Source organism: Haliaeetus leucocephalus, unplaced genomic scaffold, assembly GCF_000737465.1.
Source record: "Haliaeetus leucocephalus isolate CR32 unplaced genomic scaffold, Haliaeetus_leucocephalus-4.0 Scaffold668, whole genome shotgun sequence".
Taxonomy (NCBI): domain Eukaryota; kingdom Metazoa; phylum Chordata; class Aves; order Accipitriformes; family Accipitridae; genus Haliaeetus; species Haliaeetus leucocephalus.
In genome coordinates, this window is record NW_010973104.1 from 3049702 (window position 1) to 3067028 (window position 17327).

Sequence of the window (17327 nt, forward strand, 5' to 3'; positions counted from 1 at the left end):
AATGCAGCGTTCTGAATGAGTTCTGGTTCATGGCTTAACGTTTTCAAGGCCTGAGCTAAGAAAGCTGGCACCTCTGCTCTGCCTGTACCTGCCAAATTTCTCCTTTCAGCTGATGTGGTGTGTCCCGTAGGCTTTCTGCAGGCAAACTTCTGCCTTTGGTTTAAAAACACACCTCCGAGGACTGAAACAAGCTTTGACCCAGTTTGCTCTTTTCCTGATTTACAGGACCCTCATGGTTTTAAATCCACACCTGTATGTAGCAGCCGTGGAGGAAAGCATGGGGGGGGTCTCAGCCACTTGTGACAGCCTGCCGTGCTGGGGGCTGGCTAGCCTTTCCCTTCCAGTCAAAGAAATTCGGGGAAGGTTGCTAAGGTGAGATGACTGAGATGATTTGGTGGGAGTTAAGCGAGGAGCTCCTCTTCCTGCACCCTCAGGTGAAATATTTGTCTCTGGGGTGCTGAGGAGGATGTTATAAAGGTGGTGGAATCACAGACTGGCGATGGCTGTGGGGTTTTCCCCACGCTGGTGGTTTGCTTTTCTGTGCTCTTTGTGTTGTTCGTGCCTCTGGCAGGCTGATAGCACTGATCTGGGAGGGGGCTGGTGAGCTGCTAGGCGTATCTGCTTTGAAAATTGATGTTTTGAAGTATATGCTGGAATTGCAGTGCTGTTTTACAGCTCCTCTTATCTCCCTTCCTGGAGGGAGGGGGAGATGGGCTTATCCTCAATGCTCCATTAGCTGCACATCGCTTGCGGCACGCTCTGGTTTTCGAGGTAAGTGCCTTATTCTCAATTCTGCTCTCGTTCCTGTGACTGGGAGGAATTAGCATGAACAGGAGAGAAATCCTGCTGAGCGCAGGACTCGTACCAGCCTGTAGCATCCCAGGATGAAGCCCGACGAGCGTCGCTGGGACGAGGGGGTCATTCCTCCCAGGAACATCTCCTCTTCACCCTCCCCAAAAGGCTGCGAAAGCCCCAGGGAGAGAAACCTGAGCCTTGCCACGGCTCCAGATCCTTATTTCATCCTCCCCTGCCAGGCACCGGCCACTGTCCTCTATCCTCTTCACCCATCAGCACAGCGGCAGAGACCTGCTGGAGCAGCCTGCAGCCGGTAAGTGAGCAGAGTTTGCTGGGGCTCTGTCCACTGCCCTCCTGGCACGTGTTCCCTTTCCTCCTGCTCTTGGGAGAGGGTTCCACTGTTGGAGAAGGGCAGATCTCACCATCCTGTCTGGGGTTTTGGGGTGTTTATTTGCAGATAGCCTTGGATACCGAGAAGCCACCTGAATCCCGATCCTGAGGAGAGGAAAACCATGGGGAGTGGAATGAGCAAGGTACTGGGGGGGGACAGTGGGATGCTGGCCAGCATGTCCTCCTTGGGCAGGATCTTTCTTCTGCAGCCCAGGGGGATGCTTGTTCCCAGGCTACCACGATGCCCTAAATGCAACCACTTCTCATTCCCCTTTGAAACTTCAAGCACTTAAGAAAGGGAATTAAGAAACTAAACAGCGATCCCTGGATTTATATCTGAGGTGATGAGCTAAGTGCCTGCGGGTGTTAGAAAAGTGGCAGCTGGCTTTAAATGTTTGTCCCTTGGGTGGTAAGGCTGTGGCATGAGCATCCTCAGGGCTGACAGGGGTCCCTGCATGAAAATTTCCTCCCCTTGCCCCCCTGGGACGTGTCTGTGCTGGGCAGCCATGTGCTCCAAAGGGGGAAGTGGGGTTTTACTGCTGCTTGTTGCTCAGCTGAACTCCAGGGCTGGCAGAGGGGATTGATTTCTCTCGGTATCCTTAAATAACCGCTTGGTATGTGTGTTCTCCAGTTTAAAATTAGACTCTGAGACAACAACAGAAAGACCAGATCAGGGCAAATTCTCTCTGCGTGGCTCTGGTGCAATTTAACAATGTGGTTTCACCCCCTGCAGAAGCAGCCCGACCTGCAAAGTGGCTTTTACAGCCTCCCTGGTGCCACCAAACCTTCTTGGGGAGCCCCAGCTGCCTTTGCTGGGGGCTGGGTTGGTGCAGACACGTTTGTGTTGTAGGATCTGGCTTTGACTTGATGAGACACAGGGCTCAGCATCGCCCTTCTAGTGGTAACAGCTTGTGCTGTGCTGGGCACAGACATTTGCTGAATCCAGGTGTTTGCACCCCAGGAGCAGGCTGGGGTTCAGCTGAATGGTAGAAATGGGCTGGATGTGGCCCAGTGCTGTTGAAAACCCTCCCTACAGCCTCTCAAACCAGATGTTTTCTGCTAGACAGGTGCAAACAAGTCCAACTGGTAACCAGCTCTTCCTTTCTGTGTCCCTGGAAACTGCTCTGGCGGGCTCTTACCCCGTAAATACGCTGAGCTGCCCCTTTTTTCTCCCTCATAACCCTGCAGCAGCGAGTTGGAGGCCAAATTTGCATACTTGACAGCACTTACTGCAACATCCTGGCCAGAAAAGTATTATAAATAGCCTGTGCCTTTGCCTGTCTATCCCCAGCTGGTGGAGGCAATCTTTGAAACTATTTGCAAGAGGTGGTTGCTAGAGAATAGCAAAACAAAACCGAACTGCAGCAGGGCTGGCCTGCCTCCAGGAGATGGGGAGATGGGGGGAAGTCCCCGCTGGAGCCCCACCTTGAAGGAGGAGGCTGGGATGAGCCGGGCTGTTTTGGGGAATCCAGCCCCCAGCGGTCCCTTTCCGATAGCAATACGACCACAGGCAAGCCCCTTCCATTTCTGTGCTGAGTTTTCCTGAGCTCTGCGCTCCTGGAGGGGTTTGGGTTGGTGGTTCGAGTGGGCTCAGCCTTTGGCGTTCATTAATGAAGATGATTCGTTAATTAGATGCCTGGTTTATCATTGCCTGGAGAGTTTGCTGCCAGATGCCCTGGTCCCGCTGGTACCGTGCATGCAGCTTGATGCTCCCGCCACGTCGGATGCACGTTGTGCCCAGCGCTGTCTGAAATCTCTGTCCTTTTTTGTCACCTCCCAGGTTGTCAAAGGCCTCTACCTCGGGAACATCCGTGGTAAGTGCTTTTCCCTGCTCCACCTCCGCATTGCTGTGGGATCCCTGGGCAGCCAGCGGGGCTGGAGGAGTCCCTCTCCTCGGGATCTCCCTGTGCCTGCTCCCGGCTGGGAACCTCAGCACCTTCTGGAGATCCAAAGCCACCAAAAAGCCCCATCCTAATTGCAAGTGACTCCATGCAGCTCAAGCCCAGGAAAGGGGACATCTGGGGGGAGCTGTGGTCACCAGCTGGGAGCACTGGGGAAACCCTGGCATGGCTGGAAACCTCTCCTGTGTTTGCTGAGACAATATTTACAGTGGGCCAATGCCTGGCTTTCTCGCTGGAGCCTCTGGTCCCGTGGGGAACCAGGTGAAGCTTGGGTTTCACCCAACAGTGAGGACGCGACAGCCTTTTCCAAGTTAGCAGTATAATTTCTGATTCTGGGGGTGGCTTTAGGAGCCTGCTGAATACCCAGTGCATCCGAGGAGGATTTTGCTTTGAAAGAGTTGCATCGCGATACCCCATCTCCTTTCCTGCATCGTGCTGGGTGGGAGGCAGCGGGAAGAGGCTGGCGTGGGGGTCAGGGGGCTGGGGGGGGGAGGATGCGGGTTGCTGGTGAGTGCTTGGTCCAGCGGATTTCCCAGGATGGCAAATGACTGATTGACTGATGTGCTGCTCCTGCTTCCAGACTCTGAGGACCGGGAAAATCTGCTGAAGAACGGGGTGACGCACATCCTCTCCGTCCACAACAGTGCTAAACCGGTGCTGGAGGTGAGTTCCCCAGCTGGGGGGGGAACCTGGGGGACCACCCCGGGGGAGCAGGGGCTGGGAAGATGCAGATGGAACCCATGCCGCCTTCTCCTAGCGTGGGGCAGAGAGGGAAGAAGCACTGGATTTGCACCGGATTTTTTTTTGGCACTGATTTGCGCCGTGCGATGTTGAATTGCACCCAAAGGGGCTTGGCGCTGGCTTTCGGGGGAGAGGGCAGCGGGGTGTTTTAGGGGACACGACCACCTCCCTCCCTGCTCGATGGTTTTGGAGGGTGAAGGTGTACAGCCGCAGCCCCGCTGCGGGGTGCTTGCCGCAGGGAGAACCGCGAGAGGGCGGCGGAGCCCCGCGGATGGCAGCTCCGGGGCCGCATCCAGCCCCGACGGGGCGGTGGGGGCACAGCAGGACCTGGAGGACCCCCCCCACACCCCTACATCCCACCTCTCCTCCCAAAGCCTTGGCTTTGCCTGCTCGGTCCTGTGATCCCCCGTCTGGCTGACCCCCCGGAGCGCTGCGGACCCCTCGGGCTGTGGGTGGGGGAAACTGAGGCAGGAGGGAGCTGCTGGGTGGGTTGATGCCGGAGGTGCCGGCTAGGTCTTTTGGGCACAAATCCTGCTTCTACGGACCGGTGGGCCGGGTGGAGCCTGCAGCAGGAGGAACAACCCCGTGCGGGAGATGCTCGGACCGTGCTGCTCATCCTGCAGCCGATGGCCACGTGCGATTTGCACTTCGGACCCGCTGCCGGCTCCCAAATCCCGGGATGCTGCAGAAGGCGAAGGGGACTGCCAGGACCTCTCGTCCTTCGGGGCCACGATGGGCAGGGAGCCCCAGCAAAACACCAGCTTGAGCTTCTTCCCCGCGAAGGGATTGAGTAACATGGAGGGAAAGGAAGGAGAGAGAGAAGGAAGGAGGCTGCATAAAATCGGTGCAGAGAAACAGCTTGTGCCTGGAGAAGGGGCAGCGGCTGGGGTCTGGCAGGGCTCGGGGCACGGCCAGATGGATAGCAAACCGCATGGTGAGCTTACAACACGGAGCAAGCCAGCGGGCTGATGGAAAGGGGAACTGGAAAGGCATGGTGGGTTGAGCAATGTGTCAATCACAGCCCTGGGTCAGGAACCGCAAACCCCAGCACCATTCCCATGCGTGGCCCAGCTCCCTGAGGTGGGATGGGGGCACCCGGCCCCGTGGGGAAGGGGAAGCCACTGGGACCCTGGCAGTTAATCAGTGATCGGGGTGCGGGTCAGGGTTTGGGGAGGAGCGGGGTCGTTTCGGCTGCTCCGCTGGTTGGCACGGCGGTTCTCCTCGCCGTGGGGAGATCGGGCTGGCACCAGGCACGGCAGGGCACAGCCAGGTTTTGGAAAGCCGCAGCCCATCATGGCTCACCCTGCAAAACCTTGCTGGTCCCCGTGCCCCTGCCCGGTGCGTGGCCCCCTTCCATCCTCTGAGCTCCCGCCTGCACCCACCATCCCCTGCGTGCCGGGGAGCCGCGGTTTGGCCCTGGATGTGGATGAGGAACCCTGTGGCTCTGTTTTTCCCCCTCCTGCCCCAGCCTCTCCGGCAGCTTCTCTGGGTGGGGAGCATCCAGCCGGCATGCCACAGGGAGCTGGCAAAGTGGCACATCGCTGCGGCACCTCGTCCCCGTCCCACGAGAGGCTGTGGGACGGCGGGGGCGAGCGTGGGACGGGGCTGGGGAGGATGAATGGGATGGAGAGGTGATGCATGGGAAAGCCCGCCCGCGCTCATCCTCGAAACGTGGGTCTTTCCAGTGCAGAAATATCCCCGTGCCTCTCCTGCTCTGCTCCTTCCCTCCTTAAATAATTGGCTTTTTCCAGCCTCCCTATTTGCCGTGGGCTGGAGGGAAGTGGCCCGTGGGTTTGGGCTGCGTCAGCCCAGGGGGGACCTTTCGGCAGCGATGCCACAGGGAGCTGATGGAGATGGGGCAATCCCTGGTGCTCAGCCGTTTCGGCTCTGGCTGGCAGGATTTCCATCCGTTTCACTAAGAAAAAAAAAAAAACCCAACCCCCAAAAAACTCAGATGAAAAGGATCTAATTTTAGCTCAGAACAGGGAGGATCAAGGAAGCGAAGTTTTAAAGAAAGGAAAGTAATCTGACCTACGCCAACATGTGGCAGGATGATTTATTCTGTATTAAAAGGACCGGGAGGAAATAACTCATTGATGAGAGTGACTTCATCAGTGCATGTTCATACATGTCTTCCTGATGGGACTCGTCGGTCAGGGCTCCAGGAAAGGGATGGCTGAGTTTTTGGGGCTCCTGAGCATCGTAGCAGTTCCCCACAGCCTGGCCTCTCCTCTGGGCTGAAATGGGGGGGAAATAGCCCAGGGTGGGATGGATGCGACCCGTCACAGCTCTCCCTACCTGTGGGGAGCAGGGCGATGGCACCAAAAGTGGATTGTGGCTTTCCCCTCACCGAAGGTTCAGCTGGGGAGAGGGAAAAGAGAGAAATGGGGCATTTTGTGTTTCTCGGTGGTATCTTATTACTGCAACTGTCTTTATATTGCAGGACATGACCTATCTCTGTATCTCGGCCTCAGATTCATCCAGTCAAAACCTGTAAGTCGTTTGCCATCCTTTTGCCTCCCAGCATTGCGTGTTGATAGTTATTGGTCAATAAAAGCTCAGATTCTGCAGAATGAAGGTTCAGTTCATTCCTGCTGTGAAAACTTCATGTCATTGCTGAGCTTGCCAGAAGCTGCGGTTCATTCTCAGATGGTAAATAGCATTTGTAGGACTTAAAATCTGTTTCTGTGTGTGCTTGCAGTCTGTAAATTTAATTTTCCATCAAATTTCAGAATTCTTCTACTGGGCAGGGTTGAAAATGGGAGCATTTTTTATTGGTTTACAAAGACAGTGATTTGTGTTGGTCTTCCAGACATTCTCCTTGGAAAGAGAAATAAAATATTTATTAAACTCAACATTTTTTTCCCCACACAAAGCTTAGATACTTCTACGTCCTTTAGTGATGTTCTTGAGATGAAGCTGGTGAGACATGCTGCAAGGAAGCCCCAGGCTTTCATGGGGTGCAGTGCTGGGGTGCGATGGGTGCAGGTGTTGCTGGCACTGGGGAGGCTGCAGAACCCCGCTGCTGCTTTGGGTGACAGGCATCCAGAAAATGGGCGATTCCGAGGGATTTTTTTCTCGCCAATCAAACCCTAAAAAGGATCAAAACTTCATGCACAGTGACGAGACTGAGCCCCACTTGCAGAGGTGCTGGTTTTCCAACATCCTTGGGAGCAGCCGTGCCCGCGGGTGTGATTCTGCTTGCTCATGCTCCCGCTGAGCGGAAAGAGAAGCTTTACAAGAAAGCCCTGCCTCAGCAAGAGCTGGGTTTTTTGGTTGTTATTTTTTCTTTTCTCACATTTCTGTGCATTTGTGGCATGTCTACTGAAAGGAGGAAAAAAAAAAAAGGAAAAAAAAAAAAGATAAGGCTGGCTGCCGGAAGGAAGTCTTATTCAAGGAACTATTTTCTGCTTTTTCTGCTTGTCAGTTTATGTCTTGGATTTCAAAATCCTCGTGAACTTTGTGTCCTGCAGAGAAGATGCTTGTGACTCAGGACCTCGGTGGCTCTCAGCATTACCAGGCTCCATGCCCCAATCCCATGCTTTGAGGCTGGAAAAGAACGGGGAGAGCTTTCCTCTGGCTTGGCTACCTGGGAAAAATCCCCCGTGGAGTGGGTGAGGATGGATGGAGTGGCTGAAGTGCTCACTTCTCTCCCTCTGGGATGGGTTGGGAGAGCGATGGAGTGGGCAGGAGGCTGGCAGCAAGCGTGCTGAGGGAGCCGGAGGCGAGAGCATCATGTCCTTGCAAGCAAAGTGCATCCCTCCTGGTCCTAGCCAAGGAGCTGGAATGGAGGACTGGGACCTGGAGAGCCTGGACCTGTGTAGGCAACACGTGCAGGCCCTGGGGGATGCTGCTTGCTCTGCGAAGATGAGTAGGACGAGGAGAAATCCCCCAGGACAAGCTTTAGGCAGGGAAACAGCCTTCCAAATGGCGATGCTCCGTTTGTTATGGTGGTTGGAAGGAGGCACGGCTGTAGCCCACAAGGAGCGATGGACTGACATCATCCAGGGCTGAGAGGCTCAGTATTTTTAGTATGACCACAGCTTCAGAGACTCCTCCATCTCTCCTCCTCGGGCAGCAGAACCCTCTGCTATTTCTGAATACATCCTTGGCTGGTTTCTTAGAAGGCGCCTGAGCCCTGCCCTTCCAGGGAAGTGTGAAAAGTATCATCCCCTTCAATCCCCTCTCCAGGGAAGGGTGAAGAGCATCCCCTTTGATGGGCCAACAGGGGTGGGGGAGGTTTTGGAGGAATTCTGCCTTGTCCCTGCAGGGAAGCCGGCTTTGAGCCCCGCTGGGAGTGAGCCCTCGGCAAGGGGCACGGGGGGGGGCGGGAATAACTCTGCAGTAGTTTGTGCCTTGGCTTCTGAGAAATCAGGAAGGCGCACGCCCACCCCATCACGCGGAGCCAGAGGAAGTCCGGCGCCGGAGCGAAGGCTCTGCCGGCTCCCGCGCTCGCTGCCAGATGGCTCTGGCTCAGCTGTGCCAAAGGGACCCTCTTCTCCTCCCAAAAAAGCCAGAGCTGTGTGGTCAGGGAGTCCACCCGCAGCCCAAGTTACCTAGAATCAAGTTTTCTGCCTCAAACCTGCCTCAAGGGTCAGTGCGGCTGCGAGGGTGAGCAGGAACGGGCAGCGTTTATTGCAAACGTGTGTCAAGGAGCCGAATACCTGGCTCGGTGTGGGCTCTCGGAGATGCTCGCTGTCTTCAGGAGGGATCGGCGGCAGCTTCCAGCATCCCGCACAGTGATGAGCGGGAGGGATGCATTTCACTGGAGCCTGCATAACCCTCCCATGAACACCCACCCCTCTCTCATCAGTATATATGGAGTTATTTACCCTGTTTTCTAGGTCTCCATGCCTCCAAAAAGATGGGTGCTGCTCATATTGCTGAGCATCCAGCTCGGAAGGAGCGAAGCACCATAGCACATTGCAGCTGAGCTGCCAGAAAGCCCTGGCTCCCTGCCCTGCCCTGTTTTGCTGCAAAACTTGCCGGTTAGGGTTAACGTGCTCCCTCTGCCTTGCTGGCAGTTACTGGTTATGCTTTCAGGAATGCAGGCAGCTATTGGGGGACAAGCCTGTGTTGTTGTTGGGAGCCTTACCTCCCTGGCATGGGCACCTCTCCATGCCCTCCCTTGTTTGGGAAGGGGCTGGAGAGGCTGCTTGGGGTGAGGAGGGGAAGGGAGTTGCACCATTTTGGGACCTGCAAGCAAAATGCCATCTTTCCCTTGGAGGAAACTGGGTGTTTTTGGCATCTTTTGGGAATTAGGGGTGAGCCGATGGCTCGGGACAACCTCTGACGTGGGGATGTGCGTGTCCCTTGGGCACAAGATGACACCTTGCCCTAGAGGCTGTCTCCCTGGGGTCCTCCTTGAGCTGGTTTGGCTGATGGCATCGCCCTGCTCCCATCCCAATACCTTGGGACACAGGAAATCCCTGGAAAGTCTCCTAGGTCATTTCCTTCCTGGCAGATGAAGATCAGCCCCGCTGCCTTGGTTTGGCGGAGGAAGGATCTCTGCTCCCACCCCACGCCAGTAGCCCCAGGGTGGTGGGAAGTCCTGGTGGGGAGTGTGTGGGGGGCACGACTCCTGCTGCCGGTGTGGCTGGGTGCCTCGCAGGTGTGGGCAGCCCTCCTGTCCTCACCTCCCTGCCTCTCTCTTTGCAGGCTGCAGCATTTTAAGGAGTGCATCAAGTTCATCCACGAATGCCGGCTCGGTGGTGGAGGCTGCCTCGTCCATTGGTGAGAGCTGTCATAACCATCTTGCGTCCCCGGTTCGCATTGGTCCTCTGGGAGGTGGGGATGGGCTCCCAAAAAGTGTCCTCGATGTCGAATGTCGCTTGTGGTGGGGAGGAAGAAGACAAGGAACAGCAGAAGGGCGACAGGGGAAGGTGTCCGCTGCCGGGACCCATGGGGATGGGTGGTCTGTGCCCTGAAAACCTGAGCATCCAAAGAGGTGGGACAGGCTATAGAAGGGGACAGGAGGAAGCCACTTGCCTGGGACCACCAGTGGTGGCCCCCTGCCCGTGTGGCTCCTTACCCCCACCCAACCCATGGCAGGGGAACCCTTCTAGCACCCCAAGCGAGAGGGGGGTGCCCATGGGAAGATGCATCCCATGGGTGTCCCTTGCCGCGGGGCTGCACCAGCCTCCGTGGTGGGAATATCTTTCCCTGACGCTGCTCCCTTGCACCGTGCCAGCCTGGCTGGGGTCTCCCGCAGCACCACCATCCTGGTGGCTTACCTCATGACGGTGACCGAGCTCGGCTGGGAGAGCTGCCTGGCTGCCACCAAGGCCGTGCGGTCCTACGTCAGCCCCAACTTTGGCTTCCAGCAGCAGCTGCAGGAGTACGAGGTGACCTTGCTGCAGGAGGTACGTCCCGCGCCGACGTCCCCTTATATACGTGTCTGCAGAGTTTGCAAACATGCACCGCTCTTTTGCATGCAGCTCGCGCAGGGGCCAGCTGTTTGCCTGAGCTGGCCTTTTGTGCATGCTATTTATTGCCTGGGGATTTTGGGTTTTGCATGCAAAAAAAAAAAAAAGAAGTGCCTCGACATTATGCGAGTGCACTTAAAAAAGCCCTTTAAAGCCCCAGTGCTTTTCTCGAGAGTTCAGTCAGGACACAGCAGGAGGGACGGGAGAGCAGCAAGTCCCCCCGGGAGCCCTGGGAAGGGCGCTGGGCTCGTTCCCAGGAATGCAGCACGACGCAGCAGGAGCCGGAGGCGGAAAGGGGGAGAGGAGAGGGAGGAAAGCTCTTGCGAGTGGCTTCGGGATGTCTGGGAGTGCTTGGATCTGGCTGGGCTTCCTCTGACGGCAAGTCCTCTGCTTTTAGAGGCAGGCGACAGACAGGAGCAAGTGTCGATGGAGGAATTCTCCTGTTTCCTCCCCAAAATGACACAGAGCAGCAGGTTTTAGGAGAGTAGAGGCTCTGGCTAGGTGGGTTCCCATCCCGCGCAGGGGAGGGAAGGTGTAGCTGAGCCGAGCTGGATGCTGGCAGCTGGGAGTGACAGTGGCATGTTTAATCGGGAGAGCACTAATTGCAGAGAGCAGAGTTGCACTTTTGACCCGGAAAGCCTTCGAAAGCAAAGGGAAAGGCTTTTAAAAGCACAGCTCCCACCTGGCTCCCTGGCTGCCTTCCAGCTTCCCACACCAGACCCTTCTCCTCTGCCCAACCCCGGGTTCCACAGCAAAGGACCGGCATCCAAAACTTCCCCGGAAGGGTACACAGGTCACGGATGGACCTCTGTAAGGAAAGACTAACCCACAACTCGATGCGTACAAGACATCTGGTAGCCCATGTCACCCCTAAACTTGGTCCCATCCCTGGAAGCAAGACCCCAGGCAAAGCCCCCCCAACCACTGCAGCCACAAGCATCGTGCAGTGGCCCCGTGGCAAACGGCGGTGGGGACCCCGTGGTCCCTCTGGCCATGCCAAGCCCTTCGAGGGGATTTCTCTCCTCCCGGGAGAGGCAGGGACAGCATGTGACATTGGCCCAAATGTCAGACCCTTCCCTGCCACCAAGTTCCCTTCCCCGGGTGCCGGACGGAGCGGGCAACCACTGTCACATGAAGGACGTAGCCCTGCCCCGTTATCACCGGCTTGCAAAAACACTCATGAAAGAGGGTGGAAAATGGTCCAAGGGATTACAAAACACGCGCAGTGCTGGAGATTCCCTGTGGGGCTTCCCCCGCCTGGGCCAGCTCGCCCCATCCCTTCCCACGCACTGGCCGTGTCCCAGCACGGACCGTGATGTGGGGTTTGCTGTCCACCCCCCCTCCATCCGAGCTATTCCTCCAGCTCCCCAAAATCCAGGCTGGGCTCAGCAGGCACCAGGCTTTCCTCCCTTTCCCTTAGGTGCTGCTTTTTCATCACCTCAGGAGTTTTGCTGGGGGCTTTGCAAGCATTTCCCTGAAAATACGAAAAGCAGAGCCAAGGGTGGAGGTGCTTGGATGTGTTTTTCTGAGCTGCGGGGTTTAGCAAGAGCTGCCTTTTACTTGAAACACCCTGCGTTCCCCACGATCGCAGCATCGGGGAGGGAAGCTGTGGATATCTCTTGTGGGCGGACTGCTGCTAGCATGGCTCCGGGGGCGAAGGCTGGGTGCTGGGAGTGCTCTGCCATTACTCACCCACAGCTGCATTTGAAGAAGGGGAAGAGCCAGGATGGATGCTCCAACCCAACCAGCGATGCTCTGCTCCCAGCTCGCTCCTGCATCCTCTGCCTTTGCAAGAGGAATGGAATTGCGGGCAGGTCAGATGGCTGGGGGTCCCACAGGGTGGTGGGCACCATAGGCATTCACCTGTGCGGCCAGAAACCCGTGGGACCCGATGGCACATGGGTCCTGCACCTTGCTTCGTGCCAAGCAGCAGTTGGCTTGCTTACCTTGGCTGCGGGAGGTCGCACCTTGTTCCTGTTTGTGGCTTTGGGGTGGTTTTCCGTGTGTGTAGGTTGGATGCAGGAACAAGGGTATGGTGACTTGAGCTTCAGCTCTTGCCGAGGATAGAAAAGATGCTAAATTTCCCCATTTAGCCCAGCTGTCATCCCAGCAGGCAGCAATCCAGAAACGCAGTGCTTGGGAGCAGACATGGATAAGGGCTGGGCAGGCTGCTCAGGAGGAAAAGTCTCATTTCTTGTTGGTTAAAACCTGGGAAGAACAGGTCAGTCCTTCTGGGGACCTCCTGGGGACATCCTCCCCCGGCTGCGGGTGCCTTAGTTTCCTTGAACTGGAGCAGGGACCTCGGATGGGACCCTGGGAGGTAGAAATGGGGAAGATGCTCTGTGAGACTGGCCAGCCAGCCCCTTGCCTCAAGAACAACGCATCAAGTGTGCAGCTGGGGTTTTGAGCTGGCAAATGGTGCTTAGCAGGGCTAGATGGATAAAGAAGGAAGGAAAAGACCAAGAGCAGCAGCAGGATGACGGGTAAGGTTAGAAAAGGAAGTAAGTGAGTGCAGAAAAGACAGCGTGGATGTGAGAGAGGGCACAGATGGGCATTCAGGTGATGGACCTGTCCCTCCCTGCCCCAAGGTCCCCCCCCCGGGTGCTGGCACACTCGGGCCAGGCTTCCTTTCTCCTGCCCCGGTGCCGTCCCAGATGGGATGGATGCTCCTGACCCCAGGAGAGAGGAGGAGGGTAGTGGGTTAGTGGTCAGCACTGGAGGAAATGGGCTGTAACCACTTCTTGCTCTGGCTTTAAAAGGAAACGCCTGGCAGCAGCAGAAGGATGCTTCCCCCAGCCTCCCGCCGGCTCCTTTCCTCCTTTGCTGGATGGTGGGAGCCAGCTCCGAGGCTGGGTGGTGGGTGCCGAGCCTCGGTGGGTGCTGAGCCTGGGTGGCCAGGCTGGTCTCCCCATGGACCTTCATCCCTCCGGATGGTTTGCATGGAAGGGATGCTCTCCCCATGAGCAGCAGGCATGGATGCTTGCCCTAAATCCTATCCCAAATCCTTTGGAAGTCACTACCCAAGGGTTGTTTTCTTAGCAAGGAAATCAGGCTTGGTTCTTGGGGTCCACCCTGAACAAGGGGTCTTCATTCTTGCAGGCGGTGAGCGCACAGCAGCTGTGGTCAGTCCTGCTGTCTGAGGCAGTGGATTTGGGAAATCCAGACATTCCCGGTGGAAATCCCCTCTGCCCGAGCTGACTTTCCCTGGCTGCAGGAAGGAGGGGGGGGGATGCCACCAGGGTCAGTCTCAGGTTTTCTCCTCTTGCTCCTCATGGTCCCCGTGCCTGTGGCAGCCCCGGCAGGACAGGGCTGAGCTGCCCGTCCCGCTGTCGCGCATCCTGCACCTTTGGGGTGAGCTCGGTGGCTCCTGGAGGGAGGCATCTCACTCTGGGGATGCCGAGGCTGGGCAGCTCGTGGGGGGGGGACTGCCTGCCCTCTCCTGGTTCCCCCAGCTGCACCCCATGCCTGTCCCAGTGCTACCCCGTGCCGGGACTCCGATGCTCGGTCCCTCTCCGGACCCTTCGAACCCACAGGTTTCGCATTTCCAACTCCGTGCCCTCCATCCTTTTTGTAAGGTGTTTGGTACTGCTGGGCATGCTCCTACCACTTATCCTAGTAAGTCCTACTTGCTGGAGCAGCTGGTTCCCGGCTACTTTGGAAGACGGCAAAACCCTGCCAGCTCCCCGTGAGTGCCGGGCAGCTGGCACGGTGGGTCCCGGCAGAGCTGCCTATTCCTGCCCACACTTTCAGGCGCTGCAGTCTGAGCCTGTCTGGCCGTTTCTCATCCCAGCAGTAGCGGGAAGCATTTTTACGGACTGTCTCTCGCTTCCCAGCCATCTCCAGACCTCAGCCTGCTGCCAGCTGGCCCGCGGCCTCTGGCACGCTCCTGCCACCAGAGCAGCCTTCGGAACTGGCTGCAGCGATGTGGGGGCATCGAGAGGCACCCCCCAACTGCCCAACGGCGAGGAAGATGCTCTGCAAACAAACCTGCCTCAGCATGCAAGAGCCGACTTGGCCGTGCAGCTTGTGGCAACGAGCGCAGCCTGTCCCCCGCGCTGCCACGGTGGGGAGAAAGCACGGGAAAGTTTTTCTTACAGGAATTTGGGCACACAAGGAAAAAACAGCAGCTTCCTGGCAATGGAAAGTAAATAAAGCTGCTGTCCCGGCTGCAGCCGGCATGAGAAGCTGAGGATGCTGCCAGCTTGCTGGGTCCATCTGTGCTGGGCTGGGGATGCGGGGAGCGCTCGGTTGGGGGGAAACCGTCGCATCTCTCGTATGACGTGATCGTGTTGCGTGGCACGTGGGGCTCCTGTGAAACTGGGACCTTTCTGCTTGCTGCCTGTGGCTGGGGACCCCCCGGCCTCGGCTGTGGCTGGGATGCAGCGGGCATTGCCCCCGCTCAGCTCGCTGCTTTCCACCGGCGCTGGTGCGAGCCCCGGCTCTCAAGTTGGGGGTGTCTCAGCCCCCGCTGACCCTGACAACCTCTTTTGGCTTTGTCCTGGCAGTACCGCGCCTGGATCCGCCGCGACTACGGCAGGAACCCGTTCAAGGACCAGGAGGAGCTGCAGTGCTTGCTAGCCCAGAAGGAGCAGCAGCTGGGGAGCAGGGATTGCTCCTGGCTCCGGTCTCCAGCTCCCACCTACCCGCTCCCCTACCACGCAGGTGGCACCAGCAGAAGCAGATGGATGAACAGATAAGCAGCCGGCTGCTCGCAGGCAGACATTGGCCCTGGGGCTTGGAAAATTCAGTCTTCCCTTTGCCAAGCGCCCGCGGGGATTCATGTCTAGGGCAGCGAGCAGCCAGCACCGGCCTCGGCTGTGGGCTCAAGGGTTGGAGCGGGGGGGGTGTCAGGACTCGCAGACCCTCCCTTTGGCTGCTGGCTCTGTATATACCTCTGGGCAAGCCAGTTAATTGATGACAGTGTCTTGCTCTGCCCCGTTCCCCCATTCCCCAGTGGATCGCAGCCACTTTTCCATCACCCAGAGCAGCATCAAGCCCCGTCCCTCTCTCCAGCAGCACGGTACCCAGGCGCTCCTCCAGCAGGGCATGGGGATGCCAACGCAGCCCTTGGAAAGCCAGAGCAGGGCGAGATGGGGAGAAAAGCCACCTTGTCTCCTGCTTTGAGGTGAAGCTGGGGGCCGATGCAGCCTGCGAGGCTGCCCCGAGGAGGGAGAGACGGGTCCTGGGGGTGCGGGTGTGCTGCCGAACCCGGCTGTCACCCCGTGGGATGGGGAGAGAGGGGCCAGAGGCTGAGCTGCTCCGGGGGCTGCAGATGCCCCTCGCTGTGTTTGGACTTTCCTGGTCCAGCCTGTCCTTGGCAGATGTCTGTCTGGCATTTTTCTTAACCGCCTCCCCCCTCCCAGGGAGGGGGAAATCCAGCAGTGCCAGAGGCTGCCTGTCCCCACTGCCTCCATCCCCAGAGCTGGAGCGGTTTTGGGTTTCCCCTGCTGCCCGATCTGAATGTCCCCGGTTGCAAAAGAAGCCAATTGCTCGATTGGACTCAGTCGACCCACAGACCAATTTAACGTTGTCCCTCTCCAACAGCCATTTTAAGACTGAAAGACCGTGACGGTGCCCCTTTTTTCATCCCAAATCATACACCGTGTTTCCAAAGCGTGGACTCACTGCCTTCCTTTGCCAGGACTCCACACATCCATCCTACGAGGGGGGGAGTCCCAACCCATTGACACAGCCCTTCTACATTTAAACCTTTAAATCTTCCATGCAAGCTTGGCCTTTTACCATAAATACCTTGCTTGGCTTCTCAAAAATATCTGTTCTGAGAGAAAAAAAAAAAGAGGCATTTAAAATATTTCTAGGAATTCCCTTAATGAAAATTTCTGGGTACTTGGTGTGTGACAGCGCTGGGGGTGACTCGCCCAACTCCTAATAAAGAGGAGAGTGATTAAAACCATGAGGATGGCTGGTCTTGATTTGCGGTGTTCCTGATGGGAATGGAGGGATGGACTGACATGACCGCTCCACTGCTATATCCTGTTTCCTATTTTCTTGATGAGAACCACCAGCAAAATTAAAAGTTTTAAAGACTCAATGTTCAGCCATAATGTACAGGATTCCGGGAAAAAACTTACGGGGGCTTTTCCCTGTCTTTTTAGGTTGAGAAAAGGGTCCCTTTGGCTGTTATTCTACATGGAGATATGCTGTGGTTTGTGCCTGCAGCATGCTCTGCATGGGAAAGTGCCCTGAACAATTAATGAGCTCAAGGACCGTAAATGCTGTTGATGGAGTGGACTGAAGGGAAATTGAACAAACTGGGTCAATATTGGTTTTAATGCATCTGTTATCACTTTAGGAAGCAGAAAAATGGAAGTTGTGCACAAGAAAAAAAGAGAAGAAAGTTGGTTTCTGGTGTTAATAGGAAGTTATAGGAGATAAGTGATAAGCAGAGATTAGATCTGCAGTAGGTGTGATAACCTCTGTGGAGCGCTGCCGTCCCGTCGCCTGCGCCAGCCTGGATGGCCGTGCCCCTTCCCGTCCCTCGACCGGCTATCCCGGGACTCAAACATTCCCCAAGGAACTGCAGCACCAAAGCAGCTCTTACCCCTGGAAAAAATCCCCCTGAATTTGGGAATCACAAGGGATGCTCCCTGTAAGCTGCAGTGTCACCCATGCCTGGCATCACAGCAACAACCGTTGCCCAAATAGCATCTCCTAAGCCAAAGTTCCCCCAAATTTGAGGGCTGTCCCAGGCAAATATATGTATTTTTCCACTCTGGCCTACATCAATGGGACTGTGGTGGCTTTAGGACTTCTGGGCACTGGAAGGCAAGCCCTGAAGCGGGTAAAACCGGGCTGATTTCCACTTCTTTCTACATTGCGAAGAGCACTGCAAGCTTCACTGCTCAGCTCTCCTGTGCCACATCAGCCCTCCCGAAAGCCCGGTGCCTCCAGCGTGGGGAAAAAAATCTCTCTGCTGAAGTGTGAATGAGTTTCCCGGCGTGTTGCTCGAACACAGGGAAATAGTTTGCAAGAAATTCCCGGTCGTGCTGCCTGCCCCAGGGTATGTTTTGCATTTTCCCTTGCCAGCCACTGGCAGGGCTATGAGGCGTCTCGC

General features: G+C 56.7%; 1 protein-coding gene across 1 annotated transcript; it reads left to right on the forward strand.

The window, feature by feature from the left end:
• The first annotated feature begins 1307 nt into the window (after positions 1-1307).
• Positions 1308-14949, forward strand: LOC104839357 (dual specificity protein phosphatase 22-A-like). Its single transcript, XM_010579622.1, has 7 exons — positions 1308-1328; positions 2966-2999; positions 3667-3749; positions 6271-6320; positions 9486-9560; positions 10018-10189; positions 14758-14949. The coding sequence occupies exons 1-7, from the start codon at positions 1308-1310 to the stop codon at positions 14947-14949; spliced, it is 627 nt and encodes a 208-aa protein (XP_010577924.1).
• Positions 14950-17327: the final 2378 nt, after the last annotated feature.